Source organism: Pecten maximus, chromosome 8, assembly GCF_902652985.1.
Source record: "Pecten maximus chromosome 8, xPecMax1.1, whole genome shotgun sequence".
Classification (NCBI taxonomy): domain Eukaryota; kingdom Metazoa; phylum Mollusca; class Bivalvia; order Pectinida; family Pectinidae; genus Pecten; species Pecten maximus.
This window is the reverse complement of record NC_047022.1, coordinates 15,517,860-15,543,839: the sequence shown is the minus strand read 5'-3', so window position 1 is coordinate 15,543,839 and position 25,980 is coordinate 15,517,860. Positions and strand designations below refer to the sequence as shown.

The 25,980-nt window shown below is 36.7% G+C and overlaps 1 protein-coding gene across 1 annotated transcript; it reads right to left on the bottom strand.

Moving 5' to 3' along the window:
* Positions 1–925: 925 nt before the first annotated feature.
* On the bottom strand, positions 926–25,249 carry LOC117332662. Its single transcript, XM_033891655.1, has 3 exons — positions 25,162–25,249; positions 7,888–7,957; positions 926–5,387 (listed from the first exon to the last, which is right to left on the bottom strand). The coding sequence occupies exon 3, from the start codon at positions 5,299–5,301 to the stop codon at positions 4,132–4,134; it is 1,170 nt and encodes a 389-aa protein (XP_033747546.1). The 5' UTR covers positions 5,302–5,387; positions 7,888–7,957; positions 25,162–25,249; the 3' UTR covers positions 926–4,131.
* Positions 25,250–25,980: the final 731 nt, after the last annotated feature.

The window sequence follows — 25,980 nt, the reverse complement described above, 5'->3', positions numbered from 1 at the left end:
CATTTTAAGGCCTCCATTAACATAATTTTGAACAATAGTACTTCTTTTAATTTTGTCAACTAGTGATTGCCAAATGAAATTAAAGAAAGTATTATTCAATTGTTGTGTAATGGTGTTGTCAGGGGTTGGAATAGATATTAACAAATGGTTTAATTTTGCTATAATGATTGATTTTAATACCACTATCCTACCAAGAGGTGTTAGAATTCTCCGTGACCACTGACTTATTCTGGTCTTTATATTTTTTATAGCTTTAGAAAAATTCATCAAAACAATTTCTTCTAAAATAACTGAAAAGTCAAGACCGAGTAAATTGAATTTTGTTTTTTAGTTTCCATCCGCTGACCTCATTTGGTTCCCGATCGGACACGGATGGTTCAGGCCAAATCTGGACACACTTACCTCATCCCTGTGGACGAAGAAGATATTTGAAGTTATTCCGATGTGTTCGCAATCGAAACTACTGATCTTTTTCTCCTTGTGCTGAATCAAGTCTCTATGGAAATATATCCTTCATTCGGATTATGCCCTCATATTCTGCCCTCATATTCCGTCCTCATATTCTGCCCTCATATTCCGTCCTCATATTCTGCCCTTATATTCTCATATTTTGCCCTCCTATTTTGTCCTCGTTTAAAAGATTTTGAGTAAAAACTACATATTTCTTTGTCTGTCGGTTTTATTCACTCCTTCTACAGTATCGCGGTAAATGTAAACAAACATCAATGCGTTTTTCTTTACGAATATTTGTTTCTGCGTTGGTATATCCTCATTGACAACAACAATAGGGTTTTATTACAGGAAACTGATGGAAATAATGAGTTTTAACCATCCTTTTATATTTTATATTTTAGAATACATTTAAATACCAAACAAACATCCATAACGTTTCTGTTTGCAGGAAATAAAATATAAACAAAAATAATTCACTTTTAAGTTTTATTCAATTTGTTAAGATGTAGAATTATATATTTCAAATGTTAACGATAAAGAGAATCCTCGTCACAGTGAGGATATCAACCCAATACACACTAACATCCAACGAATACCATTTACCATGCACTCCAGAAATCCCTTGTGTGTCCTCTCAGCATTCGAACCTCCTCGGGTGTGTTAAACAATATCCCATTCGGAAGACATCGGCCGATCACTGCGGTCACCTTGATGAAACGTACAGTAATCGCGCGAGGTATTCCGAATGTTAGTATCCTGTTATCTACGTTCGAGGAGTTCCGAGTGCTTCTCTTCGCGCAGGGAACCCTGGGATCTATTGCGTCACTATCGCTCTATTCACATCAGTTTATCTGATTTCCTCAATGATTATGTAAAATGTAGATTTTGTCGGAAAAGTGATATCTCTACACACAAGTAGCTACAAGTGAGAAATCTGCATACAATATCAATATGGGGTACATGTACATCTGATACTAAACTATATACATATCACGCATGTTACAAACCACGTGTTATAGCACGTGATATTTGTACATCGTAATGTACATCTACATATATAGTAGCAATAACAACATTTGATTAAATGTGAATGATGCCGGTGGTCGTAAACCCATAATCAACATTATAATAAAATACACCGACCTGTGCATATCATATTTTGAACAATCTAACAATCTTAACTTAATTGTAATAAATTTATTGTCCGATGAAACAAAACATTGAAAACAATAGTCATGAATCACGCTGGGCGTTTATCCTGTCTTCTCTCTGTTACGTTATATTGTGTGATCTTTCCCGGGCACCTCCGATTTTAGTTTTTTTTCTCTTATCGGGACCACATATAAATCTTACCCAAAAATGCTAAAAAAAACCAATATTATCTTCCATTCAAACAACATGTGTCCTTATTATCACTGTAAAGACATTTAACAGTTCAGTAATGTGCTCGTAAAGAGGAGCCGGCCTCTATGTTTATATATATATGATATGATTCGGGCATGCCTGCATGTCTCAATATATCGTTCTGGTACCAAACGGGCCTTGGTCTAGTTCAAACATCCCATAATAACTTTGGTAAAAGCGAATAAGGCTCTCTCATATATTACATCACAATGTCTGGAAGCCATATGACCGCTACTATGATAAAGCGCTTTCTGTCACCGGTTTGGTGTCCATCAACCCGACAGGACATTTCAGTTATCACAGACGCTAACCTCGTCCACAGATTTTAGAACAGTAGCAAAAGGGCCTTGACTAGGGGGAGAATCATTTATATAGGACTTCATCGCGAAATCACTTCCGGTTTGTCGGTCAGATCTCCAATCACGAACAGTACCACACATGTATAGTTTCAATTTATCTACAATTGCAAGACCAACTAACCGCCATAAAATATCAACATTAATAACCAAAACTCCTCCGAGGTATGATTGAGTGAATAAAAAATAATCAGACTTGTTTTTAATGTGTTTATCTTAAACTATATAAACGAATAAACATTCGGCTAAAAAATATATAACTAGTTCAATTGTGTCATAATTCGTACCCTCCTGATCACGAGGAATATTTCTCTATTTTAGCTATTAAATATCCACTTTACAAATCAATCACACACAAATATAATGCCGTCTCTTCTCAAGTTTCTCGTCTATCAGAGTTACCTCCCTTTGTGGTAGTAGTATGTTTTAACCAAATGACACTTCGAACCCAAAAACGCTTGTTCATAACCTTAATATTTACCATTGTATGGCACTGCCACTATATAACCCTACCAATTCAGTTGCGAGTTCACCGGCTTATGAACTGCCAACTGAAATTTGAATTTGAAAATTTCAAAAAAAAATCGCAAGACAAATAAAAAATCGCAGATGGTAAATACAAGCATTGAACGGCTTTCAGTTGGCATTCATAGTCAATATGAGTGCCAACTGGACAGAGGCAAATTCAACATGAAGCGCGCTACTGAAAGCCGTTCAATGCTTAAATGACTCCCTTATGTGAATTCCAGGAATAAATTATGTAAGAAAGGAAATCAAAATATATAAATAAATACAGTATTCAATGAAAGTTTTAGTTTTCGCTTGAACTATGATGGAGAAATATTTTGAACAACCACAAGAAATGACGTTGACTCTGGATTAAGATTCTTGATAAAGAAACGCCATGAAATAGAGAGGAAAAACAACACTTGGTATTATATTGCGTAGACGACAGCCTACAGACTTGGTTCAAACTCCCCCGCGGTCCTCTAGATACTCAGCAAAAAAAAAAAAAGAGGAAAAAAACATTTACGATTCAATAATGCCTCAGGTTGAGAACATATGCATATCACCATCACGGGGTATAAAGACAACTTGAAAGATACTAACCCCTGCCTTATGTAGTTGAGACTCACTTGCCGATATCAATATGTACCACGTGTGGGTTCATTGTCGATAATCGAATATATTGACGTTACATTAACTTACTATTTGTAATGGCGAATTGGGTTTAGCCTGTCCCCGCTCGTAAATACGGTAACAACCGTTTTCTACAATTCGATATTCAATCACGTACCATGAGGAACCAACGTCATTTAATAATCTTCAAGGTTCACATAATTATTTTTGATTCTAAACTTGTTTGATACCAATATTTAAATGTACAGATGTCAAAAATCTTAACTTTGGCCCTAACATTCAGGATATAATGTACAGATATTTGATATTTCAAGCCGTACAACCATATTTAACTTGATCACCGAAAATGTACCACATCTGTGACATATATTTATTTCATTACGAATCAACGGAACATGTAAAATAAAATAATTTGTAGCCAACGATATTTGCACGATTTCTTAAATACATGTAACTTACAATAAACGAAAATTTCAATAACAGTAAGTATATAATAAACATGTTTATCCAAATATAAACTATCTTTCAATTCAATCATAAACATACACTTTTAAGACAAACTTAATTCCTCGCTAATTTGTGAGGTTGATGCCTGATTTCTAGTGCTAGCTTGTCACTCTGACAACCTGATGATTATATAATGGACGTGATCTGATCACAAGAAATGACTGTCATTTATACAAACACAATCACCATCTAATACACATTTCTACAATAAATAACCATATAACAGCAGACCACTTTCACGCTGTAGACATACAAGACCTATGATATGATATTATGCTAGTCCCATCTCGACCTGTAGCTCTACTAGATCCATCAGACATAGCCGACCTCTCTTCTCGCCGCGAATGATCTCGTGTATGTGATTATTCCGCGCCTTGAACGGTTTATCCTCACTCTCCATCAAAGTTTTCGATATCAAATAGTCCAATGAAGTCATTGGATTGGTATGAGTTACTTCCTCTTTCTGTTTTTCCTCGGCAGGTGGCGCCTTGTTTTCGTCTTCCGCTTTTATTGGTTCTTTCGTTTTCATGAAGGAGTCGAAGAGCTTCTTTCTGAATGTCTGCACATCTTCATCGTCGTCTTTTTGACTGTCTATCTCACGAATCATATCGGCCTTTATTGACTTCGCGTCGTATTTCGGAGGCTTGGCGGGTACAGCTGGAGGACATGAGATCGTGGAGGTGGGAGAGGGCGACGACCTCGCTGCCGGAAGTAGAAGAGAGTCCGTCTTTGGCTTCATTGTCGAAGACGCCTGCCGCGATAATTTTCGAGTAGTTTCATAAGACTGTCGTGACGAGGTGTCCTGTTCCCGTTTTGGGTCCGGGGAGTATCGTTTTATACCTCTCTTCTTTGGCAACATCGGTAGCAGAGTGGCACTTTTGCTCCGCTCTCGCTGATATGGCCCAACGTCCAAGTGTTGCGCGCCGTTTGGTCCACTATTAACGCAATCTATAGAGGGCACTCGTGTATCTAGTACAGGTTTGTTAACGTGATAATCAGTTTTACTGTTGTCTGTGTTAGTTTGACGTTCACAATCCGCAACCTGTTGAGTATATGTACGGTAAAACGGATTAGATGATTGGTCGTATCTACTTCCGCTACAGAAATTTGCGCTAGTATCCGGTACATTGGCAGTTGTGGAACTATTACCAATGGAGCATTGTCCAGTTTCTTCGTTATACATGTTTACACGGCGGCGCTTCGGATTAAAGAATTCGGATGAGGTGCTGGATTGCTGGTTGTACTGACTTGATGTGATGAAGTGATTGTAGAAAGGGAACTGAACGTTGTCCATCTGTTGATGATGTTGTGGCCGTTCACTCTCCGTGCCGATTTTTGGAGAGGAACGTTTCTGGCTGTCAAGTTGTATAATATGTTTAAGAGGACAGTTACAGTTCTCGATCTGACAGATTGGCTCGTCACGGCTAGGGAAGTCCTCCATTTTGTTCTCCGATCGTTCAGCCTCGTCTTCGCGATGGCTCAGATCTAGCGGCTTTCTCCATTAACACTGTCGTAGAAACGTTCAATCTGAAACACATTATAGACATTTAATACCCAAAATACAAACATACATTTTAATTTTCAAATAGTATAGCGACAGAAAACATTATATAAACTACTGGTTTCAAAACTAAGTACACGAAATAGATAAGGGAAGCAAAAACAGATTACTCCAACACATGTATGTAAACTAGTATATTAATCAGAAATCAACACCACACGAACGATCCTTACACACAGCCATGATTCGTCCATTCTTTTTTAATGCTGGCTTTCCTATCACAAAGAGGTCATATAACTTGCCGATACGATAACTTTCTAGCACTCGGAACAAAAGAAAACAACTATAGGATATGTTGTGATGACATGATCAATTCGTGTTTCCTCTTGCAGTAATAAATGACCTTGGGATCAGATGTCCAATAATGTAGGTCATCTGAGATCTGTATGAAATCGATCAGTTTAATGCTTCAAGCTTCAAGAAAATGCCTTGAAATAAGCAAGCGTGATAGAGCGATAGCAAGTCTTTACTCTCGGAGGAACATAATGTATAAAAATTTAGATAGCGAAAAAAGTAAATGACAAAGTTCAATGTGGAGGACGAAGTTTTGGTTTGGTTTGTTTTTGTTGAACGTCCTATTAACAGCCAGTGTCATTTAAGGACTTGCCAGGTTTTGGAGGTGGAGGAAAGCCGGAGTACCCAGAGAAAAACCACCGGTCTACGGTCAGTACCTGGCAACTGCCCCACATAGGTTTCGAACTCGCAACCCAGAGGTGGAGGGCTAGTGATAAAGTGTCGGGACACCTTGGAGGACGAAGTACATGAGGGAAGTGTGACATGTGATTGGTCGGATAGGGAGAGGGACTACTGTGTATTAATGATATGTCTTTGCTCAGGGAAACTGCATACCAAAACTTGTTAGTATTTAAGTAGTAATTTTATAAAAATCAAACAAACAAACTTTTTTTCAAGTGAACGCCAAGCCACGGTAAATGTTCAATTATATATGTGAAAATACATTTATTTCAAAGTAAAATATATAAACGAAATACTACCTTGACAATTTAAATTGCAAATTATAATTGCTAACATTTTCAAGCCTTGCGCCTCTTTCCGACGATTGCATTAATGCCAATATTTCGTTTTAATATTTATATACACGATACACAAAGTGTTTCTCTTTTGTGTATATATATATACATGCACGTATCGGGGTCATAGGAAACTCGGTCACGTCTCTTAATCTAATATAGATATGTAAGTAATAACGGCTGGTTATTCCAATGCGGGCTCGAGATCCGAAAAAAATATATATTAAAGCAGAAACAATAACGACAGAATCAGTATAACTCCGGATGGTAATATGACCCGAACTCAATTCACAAGTACAAAACAACAGCATTGCGTGAATATATATATATAGGGTCTAGTAAGTAATAACGACAGTATAAACTAATATAGGTACTGGATCCTAACAAACAAATGTTGGATGCGTATTACTAGAAATAGATAATTGTCAAGTAGTAATAACGACAGTACAGACAAGTAAATTGTCGAATTTTCGAGGCAATCTGCCCCTTTATCAAGATACAGGTATATTACATACGATCACATATAGACATAGACCATGGAACAGTTACACAAATATAGTAGGTATAAACAACAAAAAATACCGTAATGTTGTAAAAACGATCCCCCTCGGCCGATAATTAATTCGCCGAGGGCCTATTATGATTAATAAGGACACATTATCTATATATATATATATATATATATATAATAACAGTGGGTTGTGATCTGATCTATATTTTAGGATATGTAAATATAACTGTGATAGACTCATAGTGATCGTGGTCTGGTACTGCGGTACCAAACAGAGTTTAATTTGTTTACCTCATACAAATACATTTGATACTATGGTAGATACTATGAATATGTACACCTCAACATGTATATACCAATTATAAATCGTCAATAATTCCAATTGCTTTGATAATAGCACAATTATTGAACGGAAAACAGAACATTATCTAAATAGTTATCGCCGTATCCATTTCCATTACCCAATACCAAAAAAATCCAATGTGACCATTCTTTTGTTTAATTGTATATATTTGATTACTAAAGAACATAAATCTGGAATAAACAACTGATATTATATGGGTTTCTCACAACAATAGCCGATGTGGTTTATAAAAATGGAATATATAGAAAACAATTATATGAGTTGCTCACAACAATAGCCTATGTGATTAATCAAAATTGCATACATATATACATGTATGTATGTGTGCGCGCGTGTGTGAAAACAATTCCTTTGAAGAATCCAGCTTATTTTGATGGTACATGTATAACTAAATAAAAGAGAACCCTTTGTCTGTTGAGTCCGTTGCTGTTGTATGTCTACACATCTATTATACAACAATGATACCAAAAAGTCGTAGAATTTGATGCTGCATCTGTCTACCACTCGCCGTAATAAACACCTCGAGCAAAATTTGAATAAAGGAAAAGATAAATACATACCTGGTTTGTAAATATACTTTTAGAGGGCTTCCTTCACAACAGAAAGTAGCTTGTGTAGTTTAAAAACCTCCTGTAAGGGTAGAAAGCGGATGTTGTTAATACATTTCTATTATAATACATGAAACATAAGCAAGCTACTAACAACTATAAACTTTTCACCCCGACTAGGTTCCGTTAGTGTGGAGCATGCGCAGTGTTCGTCAATTGATTAGTTTTAGGTGAATGTACGGCAGAGTTGTGAGGCAACTCAGTGGCCGTTGTCCTCGCGTGACCTGTCGGAGACCCCGAGTTATATACTAGCAGACCTTACTTCATTGTAGTCTATAGAACGTATTTATTTATACACACACATTCCACTGGCCAGTCGAGGACAATGCCGCTGACCACTAAACGCTGTATAAGTCTAGTTTATCCTCAGCTTGACCGGAGACGGACGCGGGAAGATTTATCAAACGGCTTTTGTTTTGCTACTTATTAATTACGTGAATCTTTTTGGTGACGTCACTCACATGCTGTTTCATATACAGCTACATGGATAACCAGTAATGACTCACAGACTTATTTTGTTCATGTGCAGACGGATCGATACAACTTTGTAAAAGTGTTAATGAATGTCAAATTTGCTTTTAAAAAATAAAACATGTATTTAACATCTCTATTATATGAAGCGATCTTGTGATAGTAATGACAGTGTGTTTACTGGCGCTAAGGGAGGCATTTTCCTCCGTGTGATTCAAAACATCAGTAAGCCCGATAATGTCACAACATGCTGATACACTAGCTCAAATACTCCCTTGTACATGGATTAGTCAGCGCAACTTAAATTAGACCAATATACATATATAGTATACACAGAGACCTATATACTAATTAATATAGGTCTCTGGTATACAGTAGTGTTCATAATTTTTCAGAATATTGAAAGGCGATCTACGTTTCAATTTTGCTTTAAAGGAAGGGCGAAAATATTATATTGATTTGTATAGATCGCATACGGTAACTGTTTTAATATTTATTTATATAGATCACAGGCGATAATTGGAAACTAGCACTACAATAACCAAACTGTCTCGACAATATAAGTTATATCATCAAAATCATTGCGTCCATTAGAAACGTAAATTCAAAATACTTATGACATTATTGTGGATATTTTTATACTGATATTGTGAACCATTTAATTTTAAAATGTTCACTAACATAATCTATTCGTGACAAATTGTGGTGTGCAATCGTATCTATTTCAGATATTGAATTTATTTCATATTTGCATTCTTTGTCAGAATATATATTAGTTCACATTTTACTGGGAGGCCCTATGGCTTATCCATTGGAAACAGATATACTAGAACAGTTCAGGCTGGATACAATATGTCATATAAAGTGTATGCTTGACCTGTACGATGATCATCATATTCAAAACTAGTTTCTTCAAAATAATCTATAATTTGCTCATATTCAAACTTGAACTAATAATCATACCATTTATGTTTATCAAGTATATATATATATATATATATATAGATAACTTAGCAACACAAATGACGAAGGAAGACAACTTTTTGACTCGTGCCCTGACCGGGCTTCGAACTCACGATCTACGGCACCCAATCGCCTAGCCAAAAATACCCGCAGCTTATTAATAAGAACGTTTCAATGGCGCAATGATGGTCGGCCTGATACCCTGACATGATCATTGTGGAAGTCGTCTATTAGATGATATCAATACCTGGATATATATATATATATAATCATAATAGGCCGAGGGGATCATTTTTACAACATTACGATATTTTTTGTTGCTTATACCTACTATATTTGTGTAACTGTTCCATGTTCTATGTCTACATGTGATCGTATGTAATTTACCTGTGTCTTGATAAAGGGGCAGATTGCCTCGAAAATCCGACAATTTACTTGTCTGTACTGTCGTTATTACTACTTGACATATATATATATATAGCACATAAGAAATTGAAATCTGTCTTTGCGAAGGTGAATGTATAAAAAATAACAAAACAACAGACTTTGCCGAAAAGTCTGGGTTTTTTTGCTATATATATAGAATAAAGTTAAAGTGTCCATGTGACGGTAAATAATAATAAAATAAAAAGTCAAACACAGATCTGCTGTCTCCCTAGTACTTTCGCGGCGAAAGTACTAGGGAGACAGCAGATCTGTGTTTGACTTTTTATTTTATATATATATATATTCTATGTACATTGATCCTTATCATATTGTCATGCATTTTCTTTAACATATGTGTTTTGAACATTGTTATAATGCCATGCTCTTCATTTTGGAGGAAATAAAGGCAATAATAATAATACTGATTTGTATAGATCACAGGCAATACGTCTTATAATACTGATTCATAGAATATATATAAGAGAACAAGAGGCCGATGGGCATTAACGTTCACCTGAGATATGAAATATTTCAGTTAATTTAATTGACCATTTCTGGCCCCACCCATCAGTCCAATGGGTCAGTTAGGGCCAACATGTGCATACTCATTAAGCTGTCATCCCGTGCTGATAAGATTAACCATGTTTGAATTAATTCCAATACAAATCAAACAAATCATAGTCAAAAATGTGATTTCCCTATAAAAACTATTGTAAAGTTTATCCCCTCCCCAGGCTCATGAAATTCACAATTTAAGTAAAGCAGCTTAAGACCCTTCCATCTATGAAGAGTATTTGATTCTACCTTTTATTGGTCATGAGAAGAAGATGTTTGAAATTTCAGTCAATTTGACCCTTTTTAGCCCCACCAATCAGTCACTGGGGGTCAGTCAGGGCCAACATGTGCAAACCATCAAACTATCATCCCATGCTGATAATGTTAACCATGTTTGAATGAATTCCAATACAAATCAAACAAATCATAGTCAATAATGTGATTTCCCTACATAAACTATAGTAATAGTTTACCCCCTCCCAAGGGGCAAACGTGAGACCCCAGTGTCATGAAATTCACATTTTTGGTAAAGCACCTTAAGACCCTTCCATCTATGAAGAATGTCTGATTTCGCCACATCTGAGAGTAGAGAAGATTTTTTTTGAAGTTTCTGGTCAATTTGACCCTTTTTGGCCCCGCCTCTCAGGGCCCTCGGCTGTGTGGACCATATAATTCACAATTTTGGTTGACCATCAGCGATAGAAACTTTCTGCCAAATTTCATTGAATTTGGTTAAGCGGTTTTGGAGAAGAAGTCGAAAATGTTAATTGTTTACGGACGCACGACGCACGACGACGGACAAAAGGCGATTAGGATAGGTCACTTGAGACTTCGTCTCAGGTCACCTAAAAATGCTAACATTGACTTACTCCAGTCAAAACACATAATTGTTTGTAAGTATCACTTAAAGTTTGGGGAATGTTGCAGACAAGAAAGTAGGTCCACCTTACCTCACCTCAACCACACCCAACCTTACCCTCATCTCAACCCCAATCCACCTTACCTCACCTCAACCACACCCAACCTAACCCTCATCTCAACCCCAATCCACCTTACCTCACCTCAACCACACCCAACCTTACCCTCATCTCAACCCCAATCCACCTTACCTCACCTCAACCACACCCAACCTAACCCTCATCTCAACCCCAATCCACCTTACCTCACCTCAACCACACCCAACCTTACCCTCATCTCAACCCCACTCCACCTTACCTCACCTCAACCACACCCAACCTTACCCTCATCTCAACCCCACTCCACCTTACCTCATCTCAACCCCACTCCACCTTACCTCACCTCAACCACACCCAACCTTACCCTCATCTCAACCCCACTCCACCTTACCTCACCTCAACCACGCCCAACCTAACCCTCACCTCAAACCCACTCCACCTTACCCCAACACCATCCCCACCCCAACATTACCCTCACCAAAACCCCGACCCCACCTTACCTCATCTCAACCCCATTCCACCTTACCTCACCTCAACCACACCCAACCTTACCCTCATCTCAACCCCACTCCACCTTACCTCACCTCAACCACGCCCAACCTAACCCTCACCTCAAACCCACTCCACCTTACCTCACCTCAACCACGCCCAACCTAACACTCATCTCAACCCCACTTCATCTTACCCTCATCTCAACCCCACACCACCTTACCCTCACCTCAAACCCACTCCACATTACCCTCATCTCAAACCCACTCCACCTTACCCTCATCTCAAACCCACTCCACCTTACCCTCGCCTCATCCCCACCCCAACATTACCCTCACCAAAACCCCGACCCCCTTACCCTCACCTAAACCCCATCCCATCTTACCCTCACCTCATCCCCACCCCAACATTACTCTCACCTCAACCCCGACCCCCTAACCCTCACCCCCTAACCCTCACCTAAACCCATCCCATCTTACCCTCACCTCATCCCCACCCCAACGTTACTCTCACCTCAAACCTACTCCACCTTAATTTCACCTCAACCCCACTTCCATCTTACTTTCACCTCAACCACACCCCGCCTTACCCTCACCTCATCCCCACCCCAACATTACCCTCACCTAAACCCCCCTCCTTACTCTCACCTCAACCCCACTCCAACTTACTCTCACCTCAACCCCACCCCCTTACCCTCACCTCAACCACACCCCCTATTACCCTCACCTCAACCCCACTCCACCTTACCCTAACCTCAACCACACACCCTATTACCCTCACCTCAACCCCACTCCACCTTACCCTAACCTCAACCACACACCCCTATTACCCTCACCTCAACCCCACCCCTTATTACCCTCACCTCAACCCCACTCCACCTTACTCTCGCCTCAACCCCACTTCACCTTACTCTCGCCTCAACCCCACTCCCAGTTGACCCTCACCTAACCCCACCCTATGTACCAGACCCCGTGAATCATTCCATTCAAATGAACCATACAATACATAACGGTTCAACAATGTAAGTTGAATATTAGATTATACTAGATGTAAGTTCAATTCTACCTCCTCAGTTTTCATGGCTGTTTAATTAATTGAAAAGTTCTTCATATAATCTCAGAGTTATTAGCTGAAAAATTGAAATACGATTTTTATCCCCTGACATACAGTGTATCAACTTATTAAATTTCATTTCATCGAGATATATTTCTCTAACTTGACCATATAAAGGGCATCTACAGAAAGTGGATTTCATTTTCAATAACATAACAAACTTTACAGAGTCTTCAGTAATGTTTTTTATTCGATCAAGGGCCTGTTCTAAGTCATATTTCACAGATTCTAATATTGAAGCTGAAGTCTAGCTCATATATACTAATTTATTTGGATACACCGAAGGTTGGTCTTAACGGCTGAAATCTATTTTTCACTTCCCTGACTTTTACATTTTTAGTGCCTAATTTCGGACTTAACGCTCAGTTAGATCCACTAAAACATAAATATTTACTTGCGTCTTAACAAGTAGATTGAATTATGTCACGTCACAGAGTTGGCGGTACCCTTTCCCTAAATATATATATATACCACAGGCGGAAAGCTAGCCGAGGTCTACGGCCGGTGAGTGGTGGGCGGTGAACCCAGTCCTGACCGTTTGAACCCAGTATGTACACACGGTATATATGTCTATCATATCTATCGATTCACATCAGCCACCGACTCCATATAAAGTACACCTATCCCACGTGCAATACGGACAGTATACACAGGTATAAACACATATTTAATTAACAACGTCAAGAGAGCATGCGCCCTCATTTCTTCAATATGTGTAAAAGTAGGTGAACATAAATATCGGTGCGATTTGGTGAAAGGTTACGCGCCCTTCCCCTATAACAGGCTTAGCTAAGGATTACACCAGGGCTAATATTTTGGATTTCATTATAATGACGATTATAATGTTGAAAACCCGGCGATGTTTTAGTTCTGAAAAGTACACATGACACGAAATTATTTGGCTATAATTATAATGTAAAATACAAATCAAACCGGTTTATCAATAAATATTTCTATTTATACAGACAGTGTTTATCTTAATTCAACTTGGGTTTTTTTAAATAACCCTTTTAATACCGGAAGCATGTGATACGTTACTCACTTTACTTTTAAATGGTTATCTCAAAATCCATTTTGAATTATTCCTTTTTTTTTAGAAAAAAGGATTAAACGCAAGTTATCACAAATTATCAATGTCTTCTCCGTAATACAATAATACATATGCAAAACTTAGCAATGGCCAAATGATTATCAGCATATGATAGTTCTATTATAGTATCTTAAACAGAGCAGAAAAGAACAAATGAAATGGAAAAAAGATGGATTGGGAAAAAGAGAGAGGGAAAAATAATACTGATATTTAGAATTCTGAGATATGGAATTAAAATTTAATATTCAGGTCCAAAACTTAAGTCATTGCCATAGACACTTGGATGTTACTTTGAATTCGGAAGGTAAATCGGTTGTGATAAAATTGTCTTAAATCAGAGTAAAAGTTTCACAATGTCAATTTCAATTGAATTTGTTTATAAACGTAAACTTTAAATCATCCGGAACTCCTCGGATGTTTTCTTAAAAATACACTTGTATTTTTCAATCGGAACCCCTCGTCATTTTCTCCGAAACTACGTTCGCAGACGGAGGCGAGGTGTTCCGATTGTTGTATTTTCATCAATCGGAACACCTCGCCTCCGTCTACGAACGTAGGTTTCGGAGAAAATGACGAGGGGTTCCGATTGGTATTTTCATATTTTTTTTAGAAAAAAAACGAGGAGTTCCGGATGAGCTTTCAAGCTCATCATTACATATAGCAATATTTACAATGAACAATTGGCGGACACAGCGCTAGCGTAAAAGCAGTGTAGAGCAGACAAAAAATCAATTTAGATAGATACAGTAGAGCTAAAAATGAACAAACTGCAACAAACATCCTTTAGAAACTCGTCAGTGAAGTGCCTGAAGTGTAAACAACTCAGGATAAACAACTCTAAGATGTATTTCTGTGGCTCACCGTAAGAACATATGTAAATACGTCTTTCGGGATTCTCTATTATCATATTGTTTTATGATCCTTTTGAACAAATAAAATACTGTTTAAACCAACAACTAAGGATCAATAGAAAGTTAAAATTCGTCAAACTCAGAACAGAGAGGTGTTTTAGCCAATTATTCAATACATTTCATGATTTTTATATTGAATTCCAATATTGATATGTAAAACTGACAATTTATGGAATATGTGGACACGTAACAATCTATTACAAGCCATAACAAATTATAAGTAAGTTTATTCTTTTCAAAGCAATGAATTGATAGAAATCTATATATATATATATATATATGAATATTCAAGAATGTGACAAAAAAAACTACGAACTACTTCTTGTACATTATTTACGAGACATCGTGAAGTGGCCTCCAAGTGTTTGCCAATCAAATCGCATTGAACCACGTAATGAAAAAATAGTCCAGGTCAAAGGTCATCGTGTGAACCAATCAAAACGTATTGAGAGTTAATGTTATTCAACAGTTGCATTAGTTATTCCATGCATTGGGAGTTGAATAACACCAGTCTTATGTGTAGAAAACGTGATAATTTATCACTCAGTGACAAGTCAGCCAATATATAATACAGTTAAACCATGGAATTTGGAATGGAATTTGATAATTTTTACACTAGATTATGTAAGCCCGTTTGCAAACTATTTAAGCGACTATAACTGTTGATTTTATACTCGCTAAACGGTGATTTCTTCCTATAAAAGGGGAAATTGTTTAATATATAGCGATGAATGGGTCTATACATTGAAACATTCTCCACAAATAAGTAATAAAGGAATTGAAAATACTTGTTTACCTCGATTTAGCTCGGCAATTCTTAACAAAAAACTTGGGGTCTGGTGGCCAGTCTAATATCTACCTTGACTTTATTACTTATGTTTGATCTTTTCTCACCAATCTGACTGTTGTTTTAATCTATTTCTACACACACAAGTTTGTTCATCTCACCAATCTAAAAATAGAACCAACAATTCTACAGAAAGAGCGAAGAAATACCAATAAAAGACATCAACTCTTAAAATCCAAGATCGTAAACTATCGAAAGTTTTCTCTTCCCGACCCTTTTTTAAGACTGAACGTCCATATATTGAGACAGAGAGGAACATATATAAATTGTTTACTCGAGAATAAAATAACTGATATCTATAAAGCACAGTTAAATGTCCACTTCTGTCCTGTCTTTTCACAGTTGAACATATCATTTTCTCTTCTCTGTCATATTGAAAGGCAATTTTGATAACTTCTGTGAAGATACCACTACAGTACAAAGAAATCACAATATACCATATTTTTAGTTTTCTCCATTAGTCACATGTAACCGTATATCGCTTCAACTGGGACTTGTAAACACCGTAGGTAGAGCAAGAAAAATGGTATTACATGTATCAAGAAATGGATAAGTTGAGAAAAAGCATGAATGGGTTGTTTAAGTGTTAACAAAAGGTCACAGGGAAACTGAAGGCTATACCGATCACTAACAACAACTGTCATATATGGATTGAATAGATTTTTTAAATTTTCATTGCGGCTATGAATACCAGTAGCTAGCTACATATCCTCCGAGGCGCGCGGTCCTAGAAGAGACCATCTTCGCTAACGAAATGGAGCTTAGCGTAGAGTAACCCTTGGTTAGCGAAGATGAGAAGAGACATGGTCACTTCTTGCCGGCCATATTGTTTCCATGAACACTCTAAAATTCAACAAAGATATAATCCATAGGGAATCGTTCTGGTCAAAAGAGATGTTTGGTAAATTTTAACCCTAATAAAAAAGGTGACTTTTTGATATTTAGAATTTTGAGATATGGAATTAAAATTTGATATTCAGTTCCAAAACTTAAGTCATTGCCATAGACACGTGGATGTTACTTTGAATTCGGAAGGTAAATCGGTTGACCATATTGAAAACACTTATATATCTGTTCTTAAAAGCTTAATGCTCTTAGAAAATTGAAATATATGCTTGAAAGTGAGACGCTATTAAAAATATATAAGACTTTTATCTTACCGGTATTGAAGTATGCGTGTGAATTATGGGATGGGTTGTTATATGTTAGATTCATGAATTCTTAAGAAAAACGGCACGTATTACATGTATAACTGGTTTACATGTACCATCATATGCTAGTAGCGATTCTTTATATTTTGAATCTGGTCTAGAGTTACTTTCGGATAGACGTAAAGATGAAACAAGAGATCCCAGAGGGATCTTGGCGCCCACCATTGAATGATCTTCATAGGTTCCATGTCAGATTGATCTTTTCTCTACTTTTCCCTTCATTTTACTGATCTGTGCAAATTTAGACATCCCTCCAGTACTTTTCAAACAAGGGAATCCTAGCTATATAAGAAATTTGAGATTTAACGATAGTGGCTGTTTGTTTGCCAGGTTGTTTGCCAGGTTGTTTTCCGGACAGACTGGTCCAAAAATGCAATGCAAGTGACCAAGGGGAACCTACTTATGAAATTTGAGAAAGATCCATTCAGTACTTTGAGAAATAGAGATAACAAACTTCAATTGTCAAAATCCAAGATGGCGGTCTGTCGGCCATATTGTTTTCTAATTGATCTCAAATCGCAATAAGCATAACGAGGCATTAAGGGGAACCTCCATATGAAATTTGAGAAAGATCCCTTCAGTACTTTCTCAGAAATAGCGATAATAAACTTCAATTGTCAAAATCCAAGATGGCTGCCTGTCGGCCATGTTGTTTTCAGATTGGTTTCAAAACGCAATATGCATAACTAGGCACCAAGGGAAACTTACATATGAAATTTCAGAAAGATCCCTTCAGTACTTTCTCAGAAATAGCGATAATAAACTTCAATTGTCAAAATTCAAGATGGCTGCCTGTCGGCCATGTTGTTTTCAGATTGGTTTCAAAACGCAATATGCATAACTAGGCACCAAGGGAAACTTACATATGAAATTTGAGAAAGATCCATTCAGTACTTTCTCAGAAATAGTGATAACAAACTTCAATTGTCAAAATCCAAGATGGCTGCCTGTCGGCCATGTTGTTTTCTGATTGGTCTCAAAACGCAATATGCATAACTAGGCACCAAGGGAAACCTACATATGAAATTTCAGAAAGATCCCTTCAGTACTTTCTCAGAAATAGTGATAACAAACTTCAATTGTCAAAATCCAAGATGGCTGCCTGTCGGCCATGTTGTTGTCAGATTGGTCTCAAATCGCAATATGCATAACTAGGCACCAAGGGAAATCTACATATGAAATTTCAGAAAGATCCCTTCAGTACATTCTCAGAAATAGCGATAACAAACTTCAATTGTCAAAATCCAAGATGGCTGCCTGTCGGCCATGTTGCTTTCGGATTGGTCTCAAAAGGCAATATGCATAACTAGGCACCAAGGGAAACCTACTTATGAAATTTCAGAAAGATCCATTCAGTACTTTCTCAGAAATAGTGATAACAAACATCAATTGTCAAAATCCAAGATGGCTGCCTGTCGGCCATGTTGTTTTCAGATTGGTCTCAAATCGCAATATGCATAACTAGGCACCAAGGGAAATCTACATATGAAATTTCAGAAAGATCCCTTCAGTACTTTCTCAGAAATAGCGATAACAAACTTCAATTGTCAAAATCCAAGATGGCTGCCTGTCGGCCATGTTGTTATCCGATTGGTCTAAAAACGCAATATGCATAACTAGGCACCAAGGGGAACCTTCATATGAAATTTGAGAAAGATCCATTTAGTACTTTCTCAGAAATAGTGATAACAAACATCAATTGTCAAAATCCAAGATGGCTGCCTGTCGGCCATGTTGTTTTCCGATTGGTCTCAAATCGCAATATGCATAACTAGGCACCAAGGGAAACTTACATGTATATGAAATTTCAGAAAGATCCCTTCAGTACTTTCTTAGAAATAGTGATAACAAACATCAATTGTCAAAATCCAAGATGGCTGCCTGTCGGCCATGTTGTTTTCCGATTGGTCTCAAATCGCAATATGCATAACTAGGCACCAAGGGAAACTTACATATGAAATTTCAGAAAGATCCCTTCAGTACTTTCTTAGAAATAGTGATAACAAACATCAATTGTCAAAATCCAAGATGGCTGCCTGTCGGCCATGTTGTTTTCCGATTGGTCTCAAATCGCAATATGCATAACTAGGCACCAAGGGGAACCTACATATGAAATTTCAGAAAGATCCCTTCAGTACTTTCTCAAAAGCAGAGATAACAAACTTCAATTGTCAAAATCCAAGATGGCTGCCTGTCGGCCATGTTGTTATCCGATTGGTCTCAAAACGCAATATGCATAACTAGGCACCAAGGGGAACCTTTATATGAAATTTGAGAAAGATCCATTCAGTACTTTCTCAGAAATAGCGATAACAAACTTCAATTGTCAAAATCCAAGATGGCTGCCTGTCGGCCATTTTGTTTGCCGATTGGTCTCAAAATGCAATATGCATAACTAGGCACCAAGGGGAACCTACATATGAAATTTGAGAAAGATCCATTCAGTACTTTCTCAAAAATAGCGATAACAAACTTCAATTGTCAAAATCCAAGATGGCTGCCTGTCGGCCATGTTGTTATCCGATTGGTCTCAAAACGCAATATGCATAACTAGGCACCAAGGGGAATCTTCATATGAAATTTGAGAAAGATCCCTTCAGTACTTTCTCAGAAATAGAGATAACAAACTTCAATTGTCAAAATCCAAGATGGCTGCCTGTCGGCCATTTTGTTTTCCGATTGGTCTAAAAATGCAATATGCATAACTAGGCACCAAGGGGAACCTACATATGAAATTTGAGAAAGATCCTTTCAGTACTTTCTGAGAAATAGCGATAACAAACTTCAATTGTCAAAATCCAAGATGGCTGCCTGTCGGCCATTTTGTTTTCCGATTGGTCTCAAAATGCAATATGCATAACTAGGCACCAAGGGGAACCTACATATGAAATTTGAGAAAGATCCTTTCAGTACTTTCTGAGAAATAGCGATAACAAGAATTGTTTACGGACGGACGGACGGACGGACGGAGGGACGGAGGGACGGACGGACGGACGGACGGACCACGGACCACGGACGCAGGGCGATTTGAATAGCCCACCATCTGATGATGGTGGGCTAAAAAATTAGCTGCAGACTTTTTAAATTCTACATTGCCTCAAATGGCTGGTCAAAATACGCTTTATGTACTGGGAAATAAAACTTATTTCATTTTTACTAACTTAGACTTTTCTAGTACGAAATCTTCATTTTAACCTTCAATCATACTACCAGATCTTCACCTGCCTTGAGCATATTCTATTACTCCGTATTTAAATACATTAAACCTCCTAGTTATTATGGCTTCGGCGATAGGAAAATTAAATCAACATAATTCATACGAAGTTAAGGTAGCAAAACAAAAACAGTTCTCTCATTTTTTTTTCAATATTGACCACATTATACAAGGGCGTTTACTTTTTCTTGGTCTCAAAAATTACATGTAGTTATTAACTTAAGATTTACTTCCGTGTGAAAATGAACATCTGCCCTTAGACACAGACATTATTGTGTTCAGAAATGTGCACGTTTATAAAAACCAGAATAATGTATGAAATTATTTTGTCGGTACTTCCTTTGCTTTTGAATATTCAATTGATGACCTTCACTTTTTGCCAAAATGTTAATTTTTTTTTACTAATTTGGGAATGGGATTTAATGATATTGTTTTAACTTGTGCTCAATCCTATTTGCTTTGATTCATGGCAAAAAAAACATGTTTAAATCAAATCATGCTGGTTCATAATGTCATAACAAAATATTTATATGATCTGCGACCAGCGACTTTCTCCTTTCCACGAGGTACGTATCTTTTTATTAGACCAGCATTGCTTAATAACATCATATGGAAATATTCCAATTACAATATTATTCACACTACATTTATTTGTTGTTGACCAAGTAATGTTGCAATGTATATAGGCTAATAAATATATATATGGGGCAAAGAAGTAATTCAAACAGTGTGAACAATAAGGCTTGTTAAATTTTCGAGGCAATCCGCCCCTTTATCAAAACACAAAAAATTACAAATACAATCACATAATATATATAAGAAGTACTGGAAATACAATAAAATACAATAAGAATAATGTTTTAACTGGAGAAACCACAATGAACCCTTCGGCAAACGTGGGCCGAAGGCGGATACTAGCGTGACTGTATCATGTTCAACACTAGAACGCTATGCGACCAACGGCACCCCAAATGGTTCAGCTAGCCGAAGGGTTCATAGTTGCTTTTTAAGCTCCTATATACATGTATAATACTCTTACTGTACCTTTTTGTATTTCTAGTACTGTTTATGAATCATGTGATTGTATAATTGTATTTTATATATCTTGATTAAGGAGCAGTTTTCCTCGAAAATCTGACATTTTTCATTGTCCACACTGTTGGAATAACTTCCCTGTCCCATATTTTCCCTCCAGATATACACGAATTCAAAACTTTTATTTCTCGGGTATGATTGTCTTGGAAAATATCCACTTATTTAAGCGAGTTATGCATTAATTTCTTTGAAATCAATGATTATACATGAAACTGTTGTAAGGGCCATAAGTAACACAAAATCAAACCAAGCAGTGTAACAGTAAGCCCCTGGGACTTCAGACTAACGTATGCTGATTGGAATAATGATCAATTAATCAATTAATCAATCAACTTGTTTATTAAAGTGTCATAAATCACAATAACATTTTACAAGTATATAGTGACAAAGTATAAAACATAGTTTTATATCGGGGATCAGTCATCTTAACCATAATAAAATTGAAAGTATTGATATCCTAAAAAGAATTATTACAATAAGTATTTTAGATAATTAAAAACCAATCACAAATTCCACTCCAGAGAGCCGGTGATTAGGACAGCCCCTACCTACCAAACTCTCTGAAATTGTACTTATATATATATAAATAAAATATTAAAAGACTTCCTTTACACTAACTGCATTAAAAAATTATGACATCATATTATTAGTGTTCAAGAGTGATGGCAAGGAATTATTGATGTGGTTTTTAATTCTAACGATGGAGATTCTAATGGCGACAAGATATGTAGTTCATACAGGTACATATGTACCTAGCATTGTGATAATGTTTGGCTGCTTCATCCGATTACCTAACATATCTAATATGTTTATACACCTGGGTGGTCGACATGCACTCGCCTCGGAATTAGCCTAATCTAGTAGGTGTGTGGTCTAGATCAGACATAGATTATACAATTCTCGGTATTCAAAGAAAGCTCGTCTATTTTTAGAGCACAATCAAAGATTCAGTGAAAGGGATTTGACTATTTGACGTTTACATGTTTATATCTCTTGTTCGATTTTTATAAACACTATGTTAGGTGCATGTTTTCAGAAATATATTTTGTGTATATTTATGTTAATATTTTATCCGAGCTCTACTGAATTTCACCAGGTTAACGAACAAATTCATAGCATATGCATGTGTGTGTACCCCTGTATATATTAAAGAAATTAAAACAAACTTTTGCTATGTATAACCAGCTTTTAGCATAACTCGTGGGAAAATGCCATAACCCGGGCCTGTACAAGATTAAAATGTGTAACAGTTAGCGCATGAAGTTTCAGGAAAATTAATGAAGTCGGAAGAGTGTAGACGCTGAAAAACTATTCATCGAGACAGCAATTGAAGTGCAAACTCCCCTCTATCCCCTCATTGTGCGCGAATTTAATTTCGAGTTGCCTCCCTTTGTGCTTGTAAATTGACGTCACATTTGAATCTTGACTTGAAATAAAAATATTCTTTATGGTATAATTTCAATGTAAAATGTTTTGCGGAGGATGGTAGCAATTTGACGTAATATTAGGTTAGGACTAAATATACAACGGCCATTGATGATTTTGTTTGTAAAGAGATATACGTTAAAAACTTGTGTTGCACAAATCAGTCCCCAATATTCCAATATAAGTGAAAACAACAGTGAAACGCACAAGACTGACTGGGTGAGAGATAGCTGCGATAGCGTAGAGCTCTCTGGACGACGGACGGACAATTTCTGAGAGATGGTCGTCGTCAGGGAGCTGTGTAGGCAGGGTATGAATAGACTACATAGGATTGGTCAGTAAACAATCTAGTTTTCTGATATTTCAACTTTGATGCTTTGGTAGAGAGGTATAAATATATATATATATATATATATATTATACTGATAGTTGTTATCTTACAAAGTGAAATATTGAGTTTTTTTATTTTAAAAAAATATATATACATATACCCTTTATTAAAATTCCTTTTTCCATGCGTGAAGAACCTTCATAATTTGTTCTGGGTAACCTACATTATTCGGAGGAAAAATACTGAGCCAACAACTAATATTATTGGTTATTTCATGAATTGATCTTCAAGCTTTGACGTCCGATATTATTTATGCAAAATACTGAAGCATCAGCTTCTGTTTCTAGATATATACAAACCTAGTTTATCGTACATGCGTGATACAATATTTATCTGGGGATTCCAATACTATTCCGTGCATACAATTAATGGTTTAAGTACTATCGGAGGTTTAAAGGACACAGCGTAAACGATCTGTTGGAAAGATATACATTGTACTGTGTGTATACATATATATGTATGTGTTTATCACGTTTTAAACAAGAGATCCCTGCCCACCATTGAATGATCTTTATAGGTTCCATGTCAAATTGATTTCTCTCTATTTTTCCCTTCCTCTTACTAATCTGTATAAATTGAGAAACATCCCTCCAGTACTTTTCAAACAAGGGGAACTTATATATATGAATTTTTTTAGATTTAGCAATAATGGCTGTCTGTCGACCATGTTGTTTTCAGATCGGTCCCAAAATGCAATACGACAGACCAAGGGGAACCTACATATGAAATTTGAGAAAGATCCCTTAAGTACTTTCTCAGAGATAGCGATAACAAACTTCAATTGTCAAAATCCAAGATGGCTGCCTGTCGGTCATGTTGCTTTTCGATCTGTCCTAAATTGCAATATGCATAACTAGGGACCAAGGGGTACCTAAATATTAAATTTTAGAAAGATCTCTTCAGTATTTTCTGAGAAATAGTGATAACAAACTTCAATGGTCAAAATCCAAGATGGCTGCCTGTCGGCGATGTTGTTTTCTGATCAATCCCAAAATGCAATATGCGTAACTAGCGACCAAGGCCAACCTACTTATGAAATTTCAGAAAGGTCCCTTCAGTACTTTTTGAGAAATAGCGATAACAAACTTCAATTATCAAAATACAAGATGGCTGCCTGTCGGCCATGTTGTTTTCTGATTGGTCCCAAAATGCAATATGCATAATTACAGACCAAGGGGAACCTACAAATGAAATTTGAGAAAGATCCTTTCAGTACTTTCTCAGAAATAGTGATAACAAACTTCAATTGTGAAAATCCAAGATGGCTGCTTGTCGGCCATGTTGTTTTCCGATTGGTTCCAAAATGCAATATGCATAACTACAGACCATGGGCAATCAACGTAGGAAATTTGAGAAAGATCCCTTCAGCACTTTCTCAGAAATAGCGATAACAAGAATTGTTTACGGACGGACGGCCGGACGGACCACGGACCACGGACGCAGGACGATTTGAATAGCCCACCATCATCAGATGGTGGGCTAAAAACGGTAAATTGAAGAGGAACAAAATACGCTACATTTTGCATAAATCTTATTAATATATCACTTATACATATATATATCTATCATCTTCTAGGCCTATGTTAATATTACCTATATTTACTGTATTAATTGTAAATGTTTAACGATAAGGTTTCCCGCTGTTCTTAGACATTGACTTTAATATTCCAATAAGCTTTGCAATTCTTATATGCTTTAAGACCGCCAATGCTTTACAATACTATAGCGCTCGATTACATTACGATATCCACCCACCAATCTAACCATACTTGGTGATATGTTAACATGTTAGCTTTACCGAATAACGCGAACTTGAGTTTTAGTGCTCAAGTACTCTTCATGCAGCAAACTTCGGAATTATCATATAAGGATTTTACTGCTAGCCACTACCATTTAATATGTAAACAACACGGTTATCTTTGTATGCGGAAATATGTGCAAAGCGATATAGTTTATGTTCAAACGTAGTCATGTGAATTACTTACTATCGATTTATGCTACGAATACATTCTAATTCTCACGTTGAACATTAGGAACAAGTAAAATTATGAATATAATCAAAGACTTACCTTAAAACTGAGACCAGATTATTGGTTAAAGTGAAACCATGTCCTACTCTCAGTCAGCACCGTGCCTCAAACTGGCCTTGTTATCGTTCTGTTTACAAAAATAACATTTCGCACATGCGCAGTACGCGTTTGCCTGGCAGGGTCAATGCCCGTTCATGAACTTCTCTGTGAGCGCCCTAGTGTGACCTATAGCTATAGCTATCGTGATACGTAGTCGCAATGTGAACTTTTTAAAATACTTTATTGAAAATGAACAACGTTAGCCAACAGTTATCCCTGAAAGCATTATACAAGTAAGAACGAAAGTGGAAATGATACTATGTATACAGTCATGTGCGAGTCGTGGTTAAGGTTCAAGGAACATATATTAGATATCGCCAACAGTATAGTAGGCCTATCACTGCCTTATACATGTACACTGAAAAAAATACATAAATGGCGCCCATGATCTATTTATATATTTTCTATTTCTAATAACAAGAATAAGAACAATGGTCGCTAATAAGACTGAAACTTACATACAAAATAAAGAGGTGGAGGGCAATAAAATTTCTTCTGGTTATTTTCCAACATTCAAAAGATAAATTTAGAGACTTGATTTTGTGGAAGGTGGTATAGTAGGTAGCTTTTGGTATTGTATAAAATATACACCAGCATTTTCTTGTTTTCATTCGATCATAAAAAAACTTTTATTAGAGATGGAGCACCTTTGATTTTTAAATTAATTATTTGATTATTTTGTAATAGTTATTATCCATCAACCTCATTATGAATTCATGCTTGAATATGAATTCCAGTTTCATAATAATTAATATATTG

Bases quoted from the DNA above. Each gene is read 5' to 3' on its own strand.
- LOC117332662 (XM_033891655.1), bottom strand. From the start codon at position 5,301: ATGGAGGACTTCCCTAGCCGTGACGAGCCAATCTGTCAGATCGAGAAC.